This window comes from Balaenoptera musculus, chromosome 9 (assembly GCF_009873245.2).
Source record: "Balaenoptera musculus isolate JJ_BM4_2016_0621 chromosome 9, mBalMus1.pri.v3, whole genome shotgun sequence".
NCBI lineage: Eukaryota > Metazoa > Chordata > Mammalia > Artiodactyla > Balaenopteridae > Balaenoptera > Balaenoptera musculus.
In genome coordinates, this window is record NC_045793.1 from 45,919,995 (window position 1) to 45,937,306 (window position 17,312).

General features: G+C 39.2%; 1 protein-coding gene across 6 annotated transcripts in view; it reads left to right on the forward strand.

The window, feature by feature from the left end:
• Positions 1-17,312, forward strand: part of PDE1C (phosphodiesterase 1C) — a 529,341-nt gene that overhangs the window by 415,650 nt on the left and 96,379 nt on the right. For all 6 annotated transcript variants that reach the window (XM_036863442.1, XM_036863443.1, XM_036863448.1 and 3 more), the window contains exons 4-8: positions 3,493-3,606; positions 5,423-5,605; positions 6,539-6,605; positions 11,423-11,539; positions 13,837-13,977. In XM_036863442.1, the coding sequence (XP_036719337.1) occupies positions 3,493-3,606; positions 5,423-5,605; positions 6,539-6,605; positions 11,423-11,539; positions 13,837-13,977 (622 nt within the window). The remainder of the gene's footprint in view (positions 1-3,492; positions 3,607-5,422; positions 5,606-6,538; positions 6,606-11,422; positions 11,540-13,836; positions 13,978-17,312) is intronic.

The following is a 17,312-nucleotide window of genomic DNA, read 5'->3' on the forward strand; positions in this document are numbered from 1 at the left end:
TAATCCCCTCTCCTCGCGCTCCAGGAAACAAAGAGGCAAGAAAAAGCCTCGACTCTTCTGCAGCTCCAGACTTTTTCCCGGACTCCCTCCCGACTAGCTGTGGCGCACTAGCCCCTTCAGGCTGTGTTCACGCCGCCAACCCCAGTCCTCTCCCTGGGATCCGACCGAAGCCCGAGCCTCAGCTCCCAGCCCCCACCCGCCCGGGCGGGTGAGCAGACAAGCCTCTCGGGCTGGTGAGTGCTGCTCGGTGCCGATCCTCCGTGCGGGAACCTCTCCGCTTTGCCCTCCGCACCCCTGTGGCTGCGCTCTCCTCCGTGGCTCCGAAGCTCCCCCCTCTGCCACCCGCAGTCTCTGCCCACGAAGAGGCTTCCTAGTGTGTGGAAATCCTTCCTCCTTCACAGCTCCCTCCCACTGGTGCAGGTCCTGTCCCTATTCTTTGTCTCTGTTTTTTCTTTTTTCTTTTACCCTACCCAGGTACGTGGGGAGTTTCTTGCCTTTTGGGAGGTCTGAGGTCTTCTGCCAGCGTTCAGTAGGTGTTCTATAGGAGTTGTTCCACATGTAGATGTATTTCTGATGTATTTGTGGGGAGGAAGGTGATCTCTGCGTCTTACTCTTCCACCATCTTGAAGCTCCTCTGGTCACGAGTCAATTTAATTGGAGATCCATGAATCTATCCTCCTTGAAAGATCACTGTCCCAGAGTTGGCCTTAAAGTTTTTTTGTTTTTGTTCTTATTTTCTGGAAAAGCATATTAATGATGAAATTTTGAGCTTGTCCACAACTGAGAATGTATATGTTGGCTTCACATATACATGGCAGTCCTACTATACATAGGTAGATATAGATATCTTGAATTATACCATATTATTTTCAAAAACTGGTGTTGTTATTAAATTGCTTTTTGATATTTGGCATGGTTGAAGTCTTATGGCCAGCTTGAATTTTTGTTACTTTGTAAGTAATATATTTTTTTCTCAACAATTTTTGCCTTTTGTTTTTTTATTCTTGGAGATAAAAAATTACAACTGCATATGTTGGATTTCTTTTTCTGGTTTTATTTGATCCCTTTTCATCTGCTTATAAAGGTTTTTCTTCAGTCTAGGAAAACTTATTTGATTAAAGCTGCTTCTGTTTGTTTATTTCTTATTTCCCTTTCGTAGGAAGAGAGAATTATCTGGTTCTTACTTCTGTTAGTCTTGTAGTTCCCCTCATCATTTTTTGTGTTTTGTCTTCTCCTCTTAGGTTTTGAGAGCTGAGATGGGTCCTATTAGGGATTCATGTCAATTCCTGGTAGAATCTTTAAGCCCCAAATCAAGGGAGAAAATTTTTAGAAAGTTTAAACTTACCCTCATTTTTCCTTGCCAGTGGAGAGTCAAAACAGGCTGGGGGTAGTTGGGCTCCTGGAGGTGAGAGTCAGAATTGGAGGCAGACTTAGCCAGGAATGTGTTTTGCTAAAGAGCTTCCATTTCTTATTTGGAACAACTCTCAGGGCTTGCCTCTGCAGTCTCCCCATTGTTTGGCAGGCTGGCTGTCCACTGTGTGTGAGAGACTGATAAACCCTTCCATGCCAACTCCCTGTCTCGCACTGCCTTTGAAACCAGAACACTTCCTAGTGCTGCTTATGGGATCCACAGGCTAACGCTCACCTCCAAGCCTGCAGAGGCCTCTGCTGATTTCCTTTGCATATTTCCCTTCTGCATGTTGGAGATTCACAAGTCAGGTAGCCACTACCCTCAATCTAATTTCCTCTGTATTTTACATCACTGAAATTCCTGGGAATTTATTTTGTATGGTTGACCCTCTTGCCTACTTTTTAAGGGTGATCCTGAGTTTTTCCTCTTTCTTTATTGTTGATCATTTTCATTTAGACCTGGAGGGGAGTAGTTTATGCCTTGCAGAGAAGTTGACCTGTGCTCTCTTATAAATGCAAATCCGAGGATATTTTGAAGTCAGGAAAGTGGAAGCAGCCTTGGGAAATGGAGACTTGATAATAATCTTAAGTATCCTGATAGCATGTTTCTCATCTGGTTACCTTTGATGACCAAGGTCACTGAATAACAACAATGACAATAATGATAACAAATGCCTTTTAAAAAACAACGGGGAAATGAGGGAAGTTGGTCAGAGTACAGACTTACAGTTGTAAGAGAAATGAATTCTGGGGACCTAATGTACAACCTGGTGGTTATAGTTAGTAAGTACTGGTTTTAAGTATTGTATACAAAAGTTGCTAGAATAGTAAATCCTAAATGTTCTCACCAGAAAAAGAAATTAAATTTATGAGGTGTTGGCTGTATTAACTAGCCTTACTGTGGTAGTCATTTTGCAACATATATGTGTATCAAATCATCATGTTGTGTAAGGACACAATGTTATATATCAATTATATTCAGTAAAGCTGAAAAAAATTACCAATCGTAGGTCACATGGTTGATGTGACTATATCAATAGCAATTTGATTGAATCTTTATTTCAACCTAGGAAATTTGGTGGTTGCTTCTTCATTTTATAGCTGACATTCAGCTATTGCCTGGGATTGCATAGCTAATACTCCGTGATGTACAGTTCAAACCCAAGGTTGTCCTCAAAGTTTCTGTTCTTTGCTGGCTGTCAAAGAGCCTGAAGAGTTGTCCAATCTCCATATCTCTGTGGTATTTACAGTGTTCCCAGTTGCTGGTCTTTGATAATCTGTTGGCATTTTATTGCTCTCATATGTACTGAGTCCTTCTCTGTGGGGATAGTGTTCATATACATAAGAGGAGAGCATGTTTTATTGTTTCTCTTATACTGTCTGGAACTCTTGACTAGCAGTGGGAAAGGTCTTGTCCTCAGTACCTTGGTTTGTCATCCATCCTCCTTAAAAAAAAACAAAAAACAAAAAACAAAAAACAAAACTAGGGTATTTATCTGCTCCTAGAGGAATTCTTCCTGTCCAGTAAAACAGTTTGCCTTCATGTATTCCTTATGCAGCCCTCTGTGGTTATTTTGGTGGTCTAAGTCTCCTCACCTGTCTTGGAACATGTGTGGGCCATGGGACTGCTATTCTCTATGGTCACAGCTGAACAAAGTACCTGCAACATAGCAGGATCTCAAGCAGTGTTTGGTGATGTTGTTGCTGGTCATGCTTTACTACATCCAGTTAGAACCAAAAAAATACGAAAATCAGAAGAGAAGCAAAATCACTGATAATTTAGGAAACTCTTAGCAAGATAAAAGGTAGTTAGAAAGTGTTGGGGGCTGTCAGTGCCTGGTAGATGAGAATATTTTTGTTCTTAATTTAGAGTGGAAAAATGTGTGCATTTATTTTATAACTTGCTTCTTTGAGAAATACTGGTCAGTTCCATCATTAGATTTGTATTTTCCTTTCAGATATATCGGGATAAATAAAAACATTTAATGGCTATAAACTGTGTCCCTCTAATTGTAGGATTATCTTTGGTTTCCTCTAATTGTTTTTCCTCTATTCTAATTGAATCATGTCTTTTCCCCCCAGGTTACGGTCTTTGGTCAAGCAATTAGAGAGAGGGGAGGCTTCAGTGGTAGATCTTAAGAAGAATTTGGAATATGCAGCCACAGTGCTTGAATCCGTATACATTGATGAAACCAGGTAAGCTAAAATGACAAGAAGTTGATGTGGTAATATAAATTTTCTGTTATATGGCTTTTCTGAAATGTCCCCCATGGCATGCAGGAGGTAGCATTCAAATGATTGGTCTTGGAGCTTTAGTTTTCACAAACAAATGGGGTAGATTTGGACATCACATATCCTCTGTACATGCTCATTTATAAAAAGGAGCTAAGAACTTATCTCTCACATGCCCATTATGACAGTGAAGTAAGAAAATGTAAGAGGAAAAAAAGTGATTTTAAAAAATCTTACCAGATTTTTAATCAAATGTAGAATTCGACTGGAATTATTGCATATTATTCATCTCAGCCTAAAAATTATGTTCATGTTTTAATTTACATTATCTATCTGTAAATGGAAGCTCCTGAAGAGATGGAGAAGCATTTGTTCTCTTAAACACCCAGTATTCCTCCCTTAATCCTTAGGTATGTTATTGATTTACTTAGCAGACCCTCTCCACTTGAATTATCCATAAATACTAAAGCACTTACGGTTACTATTGTAAAATGAATATGAAAGTAACAAAATTGCTTTTCTTTAGAAAAACGTGGAAATGGTAAACATGAAAGGCTTTTCTTCTTTTTTCTACTTCAGACAAGCTTCTCTGTTAGTATTTGTGTTGTATTACTTTTCTATGCCAAATTCTAATCCAAAAGGATTTCCCAGTAATCTTAAGAATCGTGTGGCTTGGTTTTTGGTGATATGCTTGGTTCCTAATTTAAGGAAATTTGATACCGTAGTTTTTTCCCAAATGTTACATTTTTCTCCCCTACCCCCCAATTGATGGGTCTAAAGGGAAAAAAAAACAAAACAGAACTTTCCATTGACACCTGTTTTTACTGCTTATTTTTAGTAGGGCTTAGTATAAGTATAAAATACAACATTCAAAGTTTTATTGTAATTTATTACTACTTATATTCTGTTCTAGCCTGACCTATGAACACATATGAAAAATCTGCTGAGCACACCTGACAGATGACTTAAATCACTGTGCTCAAATAAAGAACTGCATTGTTTTGGAAATTTTGCTTAAATTTAGACATTTACGTTTCTGTAATGTCCTAACAAACTAGAGAGAATAGCAGTTGATATTATTTGGGTTCATTACTTCAGAGGACTGGGTTGATGTGATTTGGGTAATACTTTGCAAAGTCTTTCTTTTTCTTTTTTAAAATTTATTTTTATTGAGATGTAATTGACATGTAACATTGTATAAATTTAAGGTGTACAATGTGTTGACTTGATATATTTATATATGACAATATGATTACCACTGTAAGGTTAACTAACACCTCCTAATTATTATTTTTTGTGGTGGGAACTATTAAGATCTAGGCTCTTAGTAAGTGTGAAGTTTATAATGCAGTATTGTTGTCTATAGTTTTTAAGTGCCATTATTTTTAAAACAAAATAATGCCACATGGCCATCTATGAAATAAACCTCCTGGTGAATGCATTTTTAAATGGAAGGTTTAGATTCCATTCAAATTCCACAAACCATCTAGGAATAAAGATACTGGGTGCTCCTGAGTGCAATGTGTCTGGGACCTACAAAGCCTGAGATGAAGTATATTTGACTTTCTCTGATTCCTTTGTTCCTTTGTCCAGCCTGAAAAACAGATGGTGGGCTTTCACAAGCCTTGCCAGTAAGGTGCTGGATTTTTTTGTGGCCCATTTATTTTGGTTTCTTTGCACCTGTGTATGCAGGTGGGGTGGAGAGAAGGAACAGCTGCTTTGAACAGAGAGCTCTAACTTCAGATTTAATCTGTGTCCTGGTTCTGTTTCTTGGGTTCAGGAGACTCCTGGATACGGAAGATGAGCTCAGTGACATTCAGTCAGATGCGGTGCCTTCTGAGGTCCGAGACTGGCTGGCCTCCACCTTTACACGGCAGATGGGTATGATACTCAGAAGGAGCGAGGAGAAGCCGCGGTTCAAGAGCATCGTCCACGCAGTGCAAGCTGGGATATTTGTGGAGAGGTAAAGATGGCTGTCATTCAGTGACCAAAGCAGCAAAAGGGACACCAGTTTCTAATCACCGAAGGCTTTGCTTTGATGTCGTTTTGGTATCTTTATACATGCTGAAAACTCTGGGTGGAAACAGACAGTCTTGAATGAGAGATGGCAAAAACGTATCTCTGCAGCATCATTAGGACGAGCTTTTGCCTTTGCTTTGAATTCTTTTTGTTAATGTTAACTAGAGAAGGTTTAGTTTGAGTTGAGTCTCTAATTTTTAAAGAAGGACATCTCATCCATCGTCATGTGACACATATGGATGATGTCTACATTTGGAACAGGTCAGGGATGCTTTGTTGAGGGTATTGAGCCAGGGAGGAGTCCATTCAAGGTGTTTGAGTTGCCCATGACACTTTCCAATTTTGTAAGTCACTTTGCTCTCTGAAATTAAATTGCCCCCCTTCCCCAGAAATGGATTCCAGAAATCGATTTATTCTTCCTACAACCCTTATCACACAATTACACGTTTTAGAAATGCCATGGTCAGCTCGAAGTTCTCTCTAGTTTTTGACAGTTCTAAAGAACAAGCTCTTCTAGATGGGTTGCCCATAAGAGTTCTTTTTCAGGTTAAAGTACTACATTATATACTGTCCGTGCTATACTATAATTCACTTCCAGCAGAAGAGGAGACCCATTTTAATAATTTAATTTCCAATTTGGGGGCACATAGACTTAATTTTTTTTATTTCCAATGCTGTACATGTTTGAGATTGCTTTAATTTCATTTCATAGGCCACTTGAATGACTATGAAAAAGGTTATAAAAGAAATTTTAGGCTCCGTGGGTCCATCAGATGACATGACTTCTTGTTAATTGTCAGTACTGGTATAAGTCTGTGGCCTGCTAATTCTTCTTTGTAAGACATAATATTGCATTTTTCCCTTCTGACTTTGCCAGAATGTATAGACGAACATCAAACATGGTTGGACTGAGCTACCCACCAGCTGTTATTGAAGCATTAAAGGTAATACCAATGAAAAGGTCTTACAATGTTCAAGGTATCTTATAAAAAGTACAGTTAAATTTCTTGTTAGAAAACAAGAAATTTTCATTTACAATTCTATTTACAGTTTTCCTAGTCATTCCTGACTTTTTGCCTTCATTATCTTTTTGCTATTCATTCTAACAGTATCACTATCTTTTCAGCCTTTGTACTGCCAAATTTTTAAAAAATCGAACTCTGTGTGGATTTCATTTCTTTCTACTCTCTTGGAGTGGTTTAGTGATCTGTATAGCGATCTGGCATTATGAGACTCAGTCTGACTTTGGCCGTAGGAGAGCAAATTTGTACTGGTTATAAATATTCAACATTAAGAGGATCTTTGGTGATTATAATTCTACCATTATCTGCTTACCTGCTCTATATCCATTTTATAGATGAAGAAACTAAGACTCAGTGAGACTAAAAAAAAAAAAAAGACACAGAGACAGAACTGAGGTTTGATACCAGAGTTCCAGGCACATAGTAAGCTAAGCTCTCAGTAACATATTACTGCATGAAAGTATGTCCCCCAGAGCCCTTGTCCTCTTCATATATCCTACTGTTTTCCCAAGTCGCTCACTGAGCCCAGAAGTTCCATGGGAAGTCACACAGATGCTTGAGTTTAAAGGGGCTAAATCCTGCAAGATGACTCCCAATCAGACAAGCTCTTGGAATTGTATAGAGTATCTCTAAGAGCCCCCAAGTAGATGTAGTCCTGTAGAAGTGTGTTCATTCAGACCCATTGGTCTAAGGATATCCCAGCTGTGCTGAAGCTGAGTTGACTTCTGGATTTGAAGGAGGGGCCGTGCTAAGGTTCAGGCTCACAGAGCTGGTTGACATTGCCTGGCGTCTACACAGGGAGTTGTGTCAACTTGCTCAGGGGCATCCCAGCATTCCGACTCTTCTTAAAGCTATTTTAGTCTTTCTCTGAAACCTGAAAAGTGTATTCCTGATGAAATTTTCAGAAGATAATTTAAATTCCCTTTTCACAGAATCAGAGGTGGGAGTGCTTCTTGATCAATTTAATGTCAAGAGAGGGCCCTTGAGGGTCATTTTGATTTTATATTTCATAGTCCCTTTCTCTTGACTCAGAGACATTCACTAGCTGAATTTGGGAGACCCTATATATTCAGATCCTCAGTTCTCCATTTTATGTTTCTTCTTAAGTCATCTAGGACAGCAGTCCCCAAACTTTTTGGCACCAGGGACTGGTTTCATGGAAGACATTTTTACACGGACGGGGGGTAGGGTGGGGAGGGTGGTTCAGGTGGTAATGCGAGCGATGGGGAGCGATGGGGAGCAATGGGTAGCGATGGGGAGCGGCAGATGGAGCTTCGCTCGCTCGCCCGCTGCTGAACTCCTGCTCTGCGGCCCAGTTCCTAACAGGCCACAGACTGGTACCGGTCAGAGGCTGGGGGGTTGGAGACCCCTGATCTAGGACAGGTAGGGTGCTCAGGAGGGAAACAGCAAGAAGACACATGTTTTCTCTCCCTCCTCTTCAACCCCCACTCTAATGCCCAATAAATCATGGTGTAATTTACAGCAACGTTTCCCATTTAATCTGTGAAATCACTTCATGAGATCTGATGTTTCATAACACCCACTATGAAGTTGCATTGATTTTCATAATTGAACCCGAAACATTCAGTGAAAATCTTGGGAACATTAAAAGCATTTTTTATCCTTAATTTCTTCCTTTATCATGAACATAAATACAGGTGGTTATACCAGTACTAAGAAATTTATGAAAATATTTCTTCCAAATTGGAGCATCTTTTCTATGCAGAATAATTGAAGAAATGTGGAACAACCTGTGATGTGCATGAATTGTTGTTTTATGCTTAGGGAAAAGTAATTCTCAGAGGCACACATGTTGTCTTTCTGAGGGGAACGTTACCTTGATGATTCAGACAAAAAGTAAATAATAACTCTCTGAATTGCTATCCTTCTCCACACTATTGCTGATATGTACAGAAGGCTAAAGCTGTTGTTTCTCTTGGTTGTATGCTCTGTTTACTGCAGAAGTTCAAGACCTTTTTACAATGTAATATTTTTCTGCATCCCTAGACTCCAGTTTTATTTTCAGTGGATTGGAGGTGAATTGGAGATATGACGTAGATTCTTTTTTTACGTAGTGCCTGTTAGAAAAAGGTTATTTTCACTCCACTGCCAGCAATTTATATGGAATCACTATTGTTTTCTTCTATTACAGAAAATTTCCCCAAAGCCTGAGAGAATACAAGTCAATAAAATAATCATCGTGCTACTGTCATGTTTACCTTTGTGATTAATGTAAGAACATGGCATAAAATAACATTTAAGTAAAGAGAATACTTAACCACCACCAATTCCTAAATTTTAAATATGTTGCAGTTTTGTTCTTTTTATTTGTTTCCATGCAATGAATACTTATTTCTAATTTGGGGTGTTTTATCTCTAACCTTCTAAGGTGGTGTTATTGGAAATGTAGAATTGTGCTGTTCTTTAGAAGGGCATCTGTTGTGTGACTCAGGAAGAGACACTCTGGACAGACTCCAGGTTTAAAATGGGAGGAAATGAGGAGGTTCAGGCTTTCTTCACTTTAGACTAGTAGGAAATTCATGCAGTGTTTCCACAGGAATGGTGCTTGGGCCAAATTTGCTAAGAAAGGAAGAATGGTTTAAGGTGCTTGTTAAAATGCAGATTCCAGGCCACAAGCCAGGATTCTGCAGAGCCCTCCACCAGAGAATCGACATTTTTTTCTGAGTACCCCAGGTGGTTCTAAAGAACACTGAAATTTGAGAATCACAGCTAAGACTTCCCAAAAATGAGGGGCTGGAGTGAATGTCTATCTCACTGTCTATATTTACTCATCCTTCTGTTTCTCTAAGACTTAATATTCAGAATAAATCTTGACTTTTTACTATGATAATCTCTTGATTTCCAGTGTTAGAGAGCTTTTCTCTTTTTCATTCATTCCAGTGAAGAGGATTAAAAATTGTCAGATATGACAAAGGGTTTTCCTATCTACTGAGTTGTCAGTGGACTTTTCTTTAGGACTATTGGCTAGACAGTGGCTGTCATGACAATGTCAATTACAGTAGCCAAGGTGAAGCTTTAGGTCTTGGATTAATCTTAAATGACCCCACTGTCTATGGCCTAGGCCCTATTGGGGTATTTAGGGCATGAGGCTTGGGTCACAGCATGTATTCATTGAGTTTACAATGTCATCTGTCAGTAATGGTATCACTAAGGGGTGTCAGTGGGGTTATTACCTTGTTCTGCTACCAGTTGGCATTAGGCACTTCATTTCATCTCTCTGAGGTTGCCATCTGTGAAACTGGGGAAAGTGATACCCGTTTCTAGAGTTGTGAGGGTTTGCAAATGTGTATCAACACTTCCCACTGTGCCTGGCACAGAAAATGTCCTTAATACTTGTAGCTATTTCTTTAGTTATTATAGTGGAGGAGAAATTATTGAAGGCTGAGGTGAGGTTACCACTAAGTGTGAATTGAAAAAATTTATTTGAAACCCTTTTGGAAATGTTTGGTTTCACCTATATACAATTTGGTTTTCCTGTGCCCTGGCATCCATGAGAGAGACTGTTCATGGTCTTGGGGTGATCTTGATGGTTGGGATATTTGGAGAGGGACAGGATTGGGATGGATAGATGATGTTGGAATGCAGTGAGGGCTGAGGTGGGAGTCACTGGATCCAGCAGTTCCTGAGAGCCAAGGTCTCTTCCAGGGGACCATCTGACACCTAGCCTGGACTCAATGAGGTCTCATATGGGTCCTTATTGTCACACTCATGGCAGCACACTTTCCTTAACCACTGAAAGGGAGACTCTTGGTATACTGAGAAACCAAATGCCTATTGCTTTCATTATTGCTTAAACACACCTTTGTTCATAACACCCACAAGTAGCTAGTTATAAGTCAAAGACACATCAGACAATGTTTACCTATATTTTGGAGTCACTCTTTATGGACAAATAAGGCTTTGAACCTCAGGAGCGGTGTGTGTGGAGTGTGTTCAGCTTAGCTCTTCGTTTTACTTTTCCAGTAAAGTGACTTACAGATTTGAGGGCTCAGTCCCCAGATCAGTGACTCCAGAAGTGGTAGCATTTTTCCATCCCGTGAAATGAGGGCTCTCTCCTTGCTTTCAGCTCAGCAGTTTGGATTGTTGAGGTGACACATTATTTTGTGATCTATATCATGCATGTTTCTGAACATTTTAAAGTGGGTTAGCATTCTCAATGGTGGACTAAGAGGAAGTCAGTAGATAGTATCATGGGGCTTGGGAGAAGTTTAGAGTAGGGAACCCCCTAGGTTATTGTGAAATCAATTAAAATTTTGGAATTCGGCAGAGATAGTAGAAGGTTAATGGAAAGAGCCTGAGTTTAGGCATCAGTTGAACATGTGTTCGTGTTTTGTCCTTAGCACTTGCTTGCCATGGGTCTTAGGGAAATTAGGTGACTTCTCAGTTTTCTCATCTGTAAGATGTGACTGATCATACCTACCCCTTAGAGTTGTCTTCAGGAAAGATTACATGTTTATCACTGATCAGAATGCCTAGCATATGGTAGGTACCCAATAAATTATAGCTATTGTTATTACTAATAAAACTATTGAATATTTTATCAGTAAATGCTATGTAGGACTGCCATATTGGAAACAGTTTGAGAGTGGAAAGGGTATTAGAGTCTTAGGCTGTGAATACCCAGGTGAGTGCTGTGGGCTAACTCCAAAGTAGGGAGATTAGTAGCTGTGTAAGTGGCTACCAACCAATGAATTATTTCTCTCCATCCTCTCCTGTAGGATGTGGACAAGTGGTCATTTGATGTCTTTTCCCTCAATGAAGCCAGCGGGGATCATGCACTGAAATTCATTTTCTATGAATTACTCACACGCTATGATCTGATCAGCCGTTTCAAGGTCAGTGTCTAATTGAAAAAAAAAACTGCACACATTTGTCCATCCTTGCATGATTTAGGGGCTAAGACCAAAAGAATCCTTTTAATGTAGACTGAAAACTCTCTGGGGTGACTTGGGAAGCATCATCTGGACAGCCACTGCCATGAACTCCTCTGTGGTGGGAACTTTTCATTACTCCCTTGTCTGGTGGGCTCATCAGCAGGGGAGAGGCTGGAGCTGCCCATTTAGATCCCAGTCGTCCTAGAGGTATGGCTGGAAGCCTGAACCAGCAGAGCTCCCCCGCTGGCTCTGCCCACAGATCTCATTTCAGCGAGACTTCGTGTGCTAATGACCACCACCAGCAAGGAGACAGGAATGGAGACAGAGTGCACATCTGTTATCTCCAAAAACTTCTCTTTCGGCCACTTGGCTCAAATTCACACAGATATTCTCAGTTATCATCTGTGACAGATCATTGGTATTTCCCAGCCATTCATGCTTCAAATTAATTCTTCACCTTTAAGTAAAGAGCATGAATCGATTCCAGTGTTCCACCTCCTCAGCCTTCTAATTCCACAGACTCTGGAGGTGGGGTCTGGTTCTCCAGGGAACTTGAGCATCATCTGCTGGCATCTGTCATATCATGCCAATTACATTTCTCTCATCATATGGATGAGTCTCCGGAAAATGCAGGTCTTTTTCTGTATAACATATTGATTTCTCTGGGCAGCATGATTCTTTATCACTTTCCTAAGGACTGCACATTTTGGGATATCTTTCTTACATAGCCATAAGCACTTAATGGCAATGGTCCTTAATTTCTTTTGCATCAGAAACCTGCTTGGGGCTTCCCTGGTAGCGCAGTGGTTGAGAATCTGCCTGCTAATGCAGGGGACACGGGTTCGAGCCCTGGTCTGGGAAGATCCCACATGCTGCGGAGCAACTAGGCCCGTGAGCCACAATTACTCCAGGCCTGCGCGTCTGGAGCCTGTGCTCCGCAACAAGAGAGGCCACGATAGCGAGAGGCCCGCGCACCGCGATGAAGAGTGGCCCCCGCTTGCCACAACTAGAGAAAGCCCATGCACAGAAACGAAGACCCAACACAGCCATAAATAAATAAAAATAAATAAATTAAAATCAAGGTGTTGAAGACTTCAAGGAAGAATCCACTAAAAAAAAAAAAAAAAAGAAACCTGCTTGAAGATCCGATGGCTCCTCAAGACCTCAGAAGAAAGTTCCCGTGCACATGCACACACCTTTACCTAGCATTTCAGTGGCTCATAGATCTCCAAAGAACAGCCCAAAGAACCGAGGTTCATTGGATCTTCATTTTTTAAAATGATAATGAATTAATCTCTCACATCTAAAAGGCTATATTTAAATTTTAAAAATCCACAAATAGTAAATACGGAACAATGTGCCCAAGGAAGAACGTAGTATGGATTCTCATGAAGCACTCTAGTAGTATTTTCCTCATTTTTTCTTATGAATGTGATTTCTAGTCTCCTGGAACATACACTCTCTCCTTTTCCCCCAGTCTTGTAATTGATAATTTACCCCAAACCAAGGAATTGATCCAGAAAACTACACAATGAATGTTTTCCGAGTCTCCTTATTTTGTACAGGCATTCTGCACTTGCTCACTTTCTGCCAAATAGGAAACGAAGGTGTCTGTGTTATACATACTTGAGACAGGAAGCGGCTAGGATAACTGGAAGTATTTTTCCAAATTGCAAGGCACCAATAATAAATTGCCAAGTAATAAACACAAGAACGCAGCTTGTTTCTGTTATAGAACACACTATCACTTGTGTTTTGGTTTTTTTTTCTCACCTGTCCAGTGTACACATTACTCCTTCTAAAGGGTGGGGTTTTCAGAAGGCGGCAGCTTGTGTTTGTTTGCAATCATTTTATAGCTTAAGATCTTTGTGTACTTATGTTTTCCCACAAGTAAATGAGATGCTGCATAGTATGTGTTCATTTATTTCTCAGGAAATAAAGACTTGAGCCTTTGCCTGAGAAATAAATGAGCACCTACCTTTTTGCCCTCAATGTCCTTGAGATGATCCTGTGTCATTACCCTGGGCCTCTGAACTGGAAAACAAAGAGCAATTTGCAGGGTGGACCAGGGACGTCCTGTTAGATTTTCAAATTATCCAATACTTTGTTCAGTGTCTTTTATTAACTTAGAGAAGTTCTAATGTCCTCATATGATATCTTACGCCTTCAGAAAGAGGCAGCTAGAGTACCTTAGACTTTTGCATCGTCACTCAAAGCTGCTAAATCACTAGCTAATTAACCTCGCCGCTCTCTTTCAGATCCCCATTTCTGCACTTGTCTCATTTGTGGAGGCCCTGGAAGTAGGATACAGCAAGCACAAAAACCCTTACCACAATTTGATGCACGCTGCCGACGTTACACAGACTGTGCATTACCTCCTCTATAAGACAGGAGTAGCAGTAAGTACAGATAGAAACTCTTAGATTACACAAAAGATGTGATAATGATTTTTTTTGAATTGGAGGCTGTTTCTATTCTGATGAGGTTGAACCCACAAGAAGTGCATTGTTTCATGGACTTCCTGTTCCCCAATAATTATCTAACCAATCATGGAAAGTCTTGGGGTTCCTTACTGCCTTTGAATTTTTCTCCATCTTGGACTTGATGAAAGAAATATCTGGTAGTGCCTTGTATCCTTACTAGGCTATGGCCAAATTAAATATAATTTCTATAACTAAATATGTATTTCCAGATATGGAGAGTGGTACTATTAATCTCTTGCTATGGTCAGTTACAATGATATCCATGCATATTGAAGTCGTATTGAGTATACTTGGGAACCATGCTGTACACAGTTAGCTTTTGGTTTAAACCAGTAGATCTTTTTCACAAGGACTCAGTTTATTCTCATCTTATTTATGTGCATTTGATTTTTTTGAACCTAAGGATTAGTCTTTACCTCTAACCATTTGGAATTTTCTTGCTTGTTTTGAACGTTTTAGCTCTTTAGATATTTTTGAATCTCTGTTCTATAATTCATTGCATTAACAGACCCACTCAACTTGGTTATCTGTGCCTTTGCCCTCTTTACCTTAATATAAGCCATTCATTTTAAATGTATAGCTGTTAGTGACGAACAGCTAGGTCTCTATAGTAAATAGAGGCTGTGGCTTTTTACTTTGAAATCTTCTGAATTGACATGGAGATAGACATTTTTTGGGGGTGTGGTTATTAATTAACCCATAAACCCAGTACACATTTGTTATCTTTTTCTGCTAGGGCGTGTTGAGAGGCTTGGTCTAATATCTCATATTAAATATGGAATAAAGTGGGAGGAGTGTGGGCTCTAGAGCTAGATATAGTTGCATATAAATCCTTGCATAATTACTTATTAGATTTTGTGACCTATGATAAATTGCTTGAATCTCTGAGTCAGGATTTCCTCATTTCTAAAATAGTGAAAAATATTCTGTCTGTAAGAAGTACTGTGATGGTTAGGAATAAAGTATCAAAAGTACGAAGTACTCTGTCTCATAAAGGAAGCTCAACAGTTAGAAATTGTTGTTATTAAAGATTTCCCCCAAACCTCTCAGCAGTTTTCATTTTTTCCTTACTGTAAAGCTGATTTCTTAAAAATATTGCTTAAAGAGATGCTTTTTAAATTTTGGAAACACTACATAGGAAACCTGTTTAATATGATAGTTTTTGCCCAAAATTTAGAGCAAACATCATAGTTAATGGTGGTTCAATAAAAGCATGGAGCAAAACAGGGATGCTGATATTAATATTGCTAGTGAGCATTATTCTGGAGATCTCAGTCAGTGCAATATGGTATCTATGAAAGTTGAAGAAGCATCCTATGAAAATAATTTGATCATCTCCTTTAAAAAAACAACAAAAAAAGCCAACTGTAAATTATTAGATCATATAAAAGGGCTCAATAAGATATGGATAAAATACCTGTCTTATACACTGGAAATTAACAAGTATAGTAGAAAAACATACATTCCCAACAGTTATTAAAAAATCTATAAATTACCCATGAAGAACTTCAAAATTAATGAAAAGGAGACTGTAAAACTAAATTAAGGGTACAAAAATAACGTTTAAATAAGTGAAGAAATACACCATGTTTTTAGTGGAAAGCCTCAGTATTAAATAGATGTCAATTTTCCTCAAACGAATGTTTATAGATTCAAAGCAATACCAATAAAAATTCCAGTAGGATTTAACATGAAACACGATAAGTTGAGTCTAAAATTTATGTAAAATAGATATTTAACAACCTTAGAAAAAACAGTTTTGAAAAAGACAATGTGTGTGGTGGGGTAGTTCTTACTCTACTAGATGTTAAAATATCTGCTGAAGCTATAGTAATAAAAACAGTGTGGCATTTGTGCAAAAATAGACAAATATATCAGTGGAATTGATTGGAATTTTAAAAACTGAACCCAAGTATTTATTGAGCACTTTTTATGTGCCAGGTACTTCTTTACAGGATGAAGATACATTGGTGCTCTTACAGAGCGTGCATTCTAGTGAGAGGTTACAGATGGAAGACAAATGAAAAAGTAAACAAGAAAATATCCCTAGTGTTCTGCAGAGTATTAAAATAGGGCACCCGCATAGGGAAAACTGGGAGTTTTATTAGATAGTCAGGAAAGGCATCTTTCCAGAAGTAATGTTTAATCTGAGACAGTTGTGATTTTAGGCTTGAGCCATGCTAAGAACTGAAGAAGGTATGCCAGCGGAATTAGTGCAGGATTAGTACAACATCCCTCATGACTAGAGGGAGTCAAAATGTACAAAATATACACTTTCATTTATAAAATAAATAAGCCATGGGGATGTAATGTACAGTATGGTGACTATAGTTAATAATACTGTATTGTGGATTTGAAAGTTGTGTAGAGAGTAGATCTTAAAAGTTCTCATCACAAGAAAAAAATTCTATAACTCTGTGTGGTGTGGAGACTTACTGTGGTGATCATCTTGCAATATGTACAAATATTGAATCACTGTGTTGTACACCTGAAACTAATGTAATGTTGTATGTCAGTTATACCTCAACTTAAAAAAAAAAGTCCCTCATGAGAGAACAGCTTTGCTACATTCAAGGAGCAGTAATAAGGCAAGCACATGAGGGGGACAGAGGTGCAAGATAAAGTTGGAGGAGAAAACGGGAGTCAGACCAAGTTAGCTTTGTAGGCCTGGGTAATGAGTTCCAGTGTTATTCTAAGTACAGTGTGAGGCAACTAAAGGGTTTTGACAATGGAATGAGATGATCTGATAAAGACTAGACAAGGATTACCGTGGAGAGTGGATCTTGAGGCGGCTTGTTAGAAGAGATACTGGTGAGATAATGGTAGTTTGGACTAGGAAGGACATTGCTGGGATATAGAGACCAAAAGTTCTGTCTCTGAGGTAGAGTTAAAAGAATTGGGTGGTGAATAGGATTTGGAACACTAAGGAGAGGAATCAAGAGGACATCTTAGATTTTTGGTTTGATAAACAGGGTTGATGAGAGAACCTGGTAGCAAAGCAAGCTTTAGGGGAAGGGAAGTCAAGAGTTTTGATTCAGACATGTTGAGTTTAAGATCCTTATTAGATATCATTGTGGAGATGTCAAGCAGGAAGAAAACTAAGGAGTCTAGAGTTCTGGAGAAGGGTCAGGGATGGACATGGAGATTAAGCATTCAGGGGCATATCAATATTATTTAAGAACATGGAACTAGATGACGTGATATAAAGAGAGGGCATAAATAGAAAAGTAGAGGGGCTCTGAAGTGAGTCT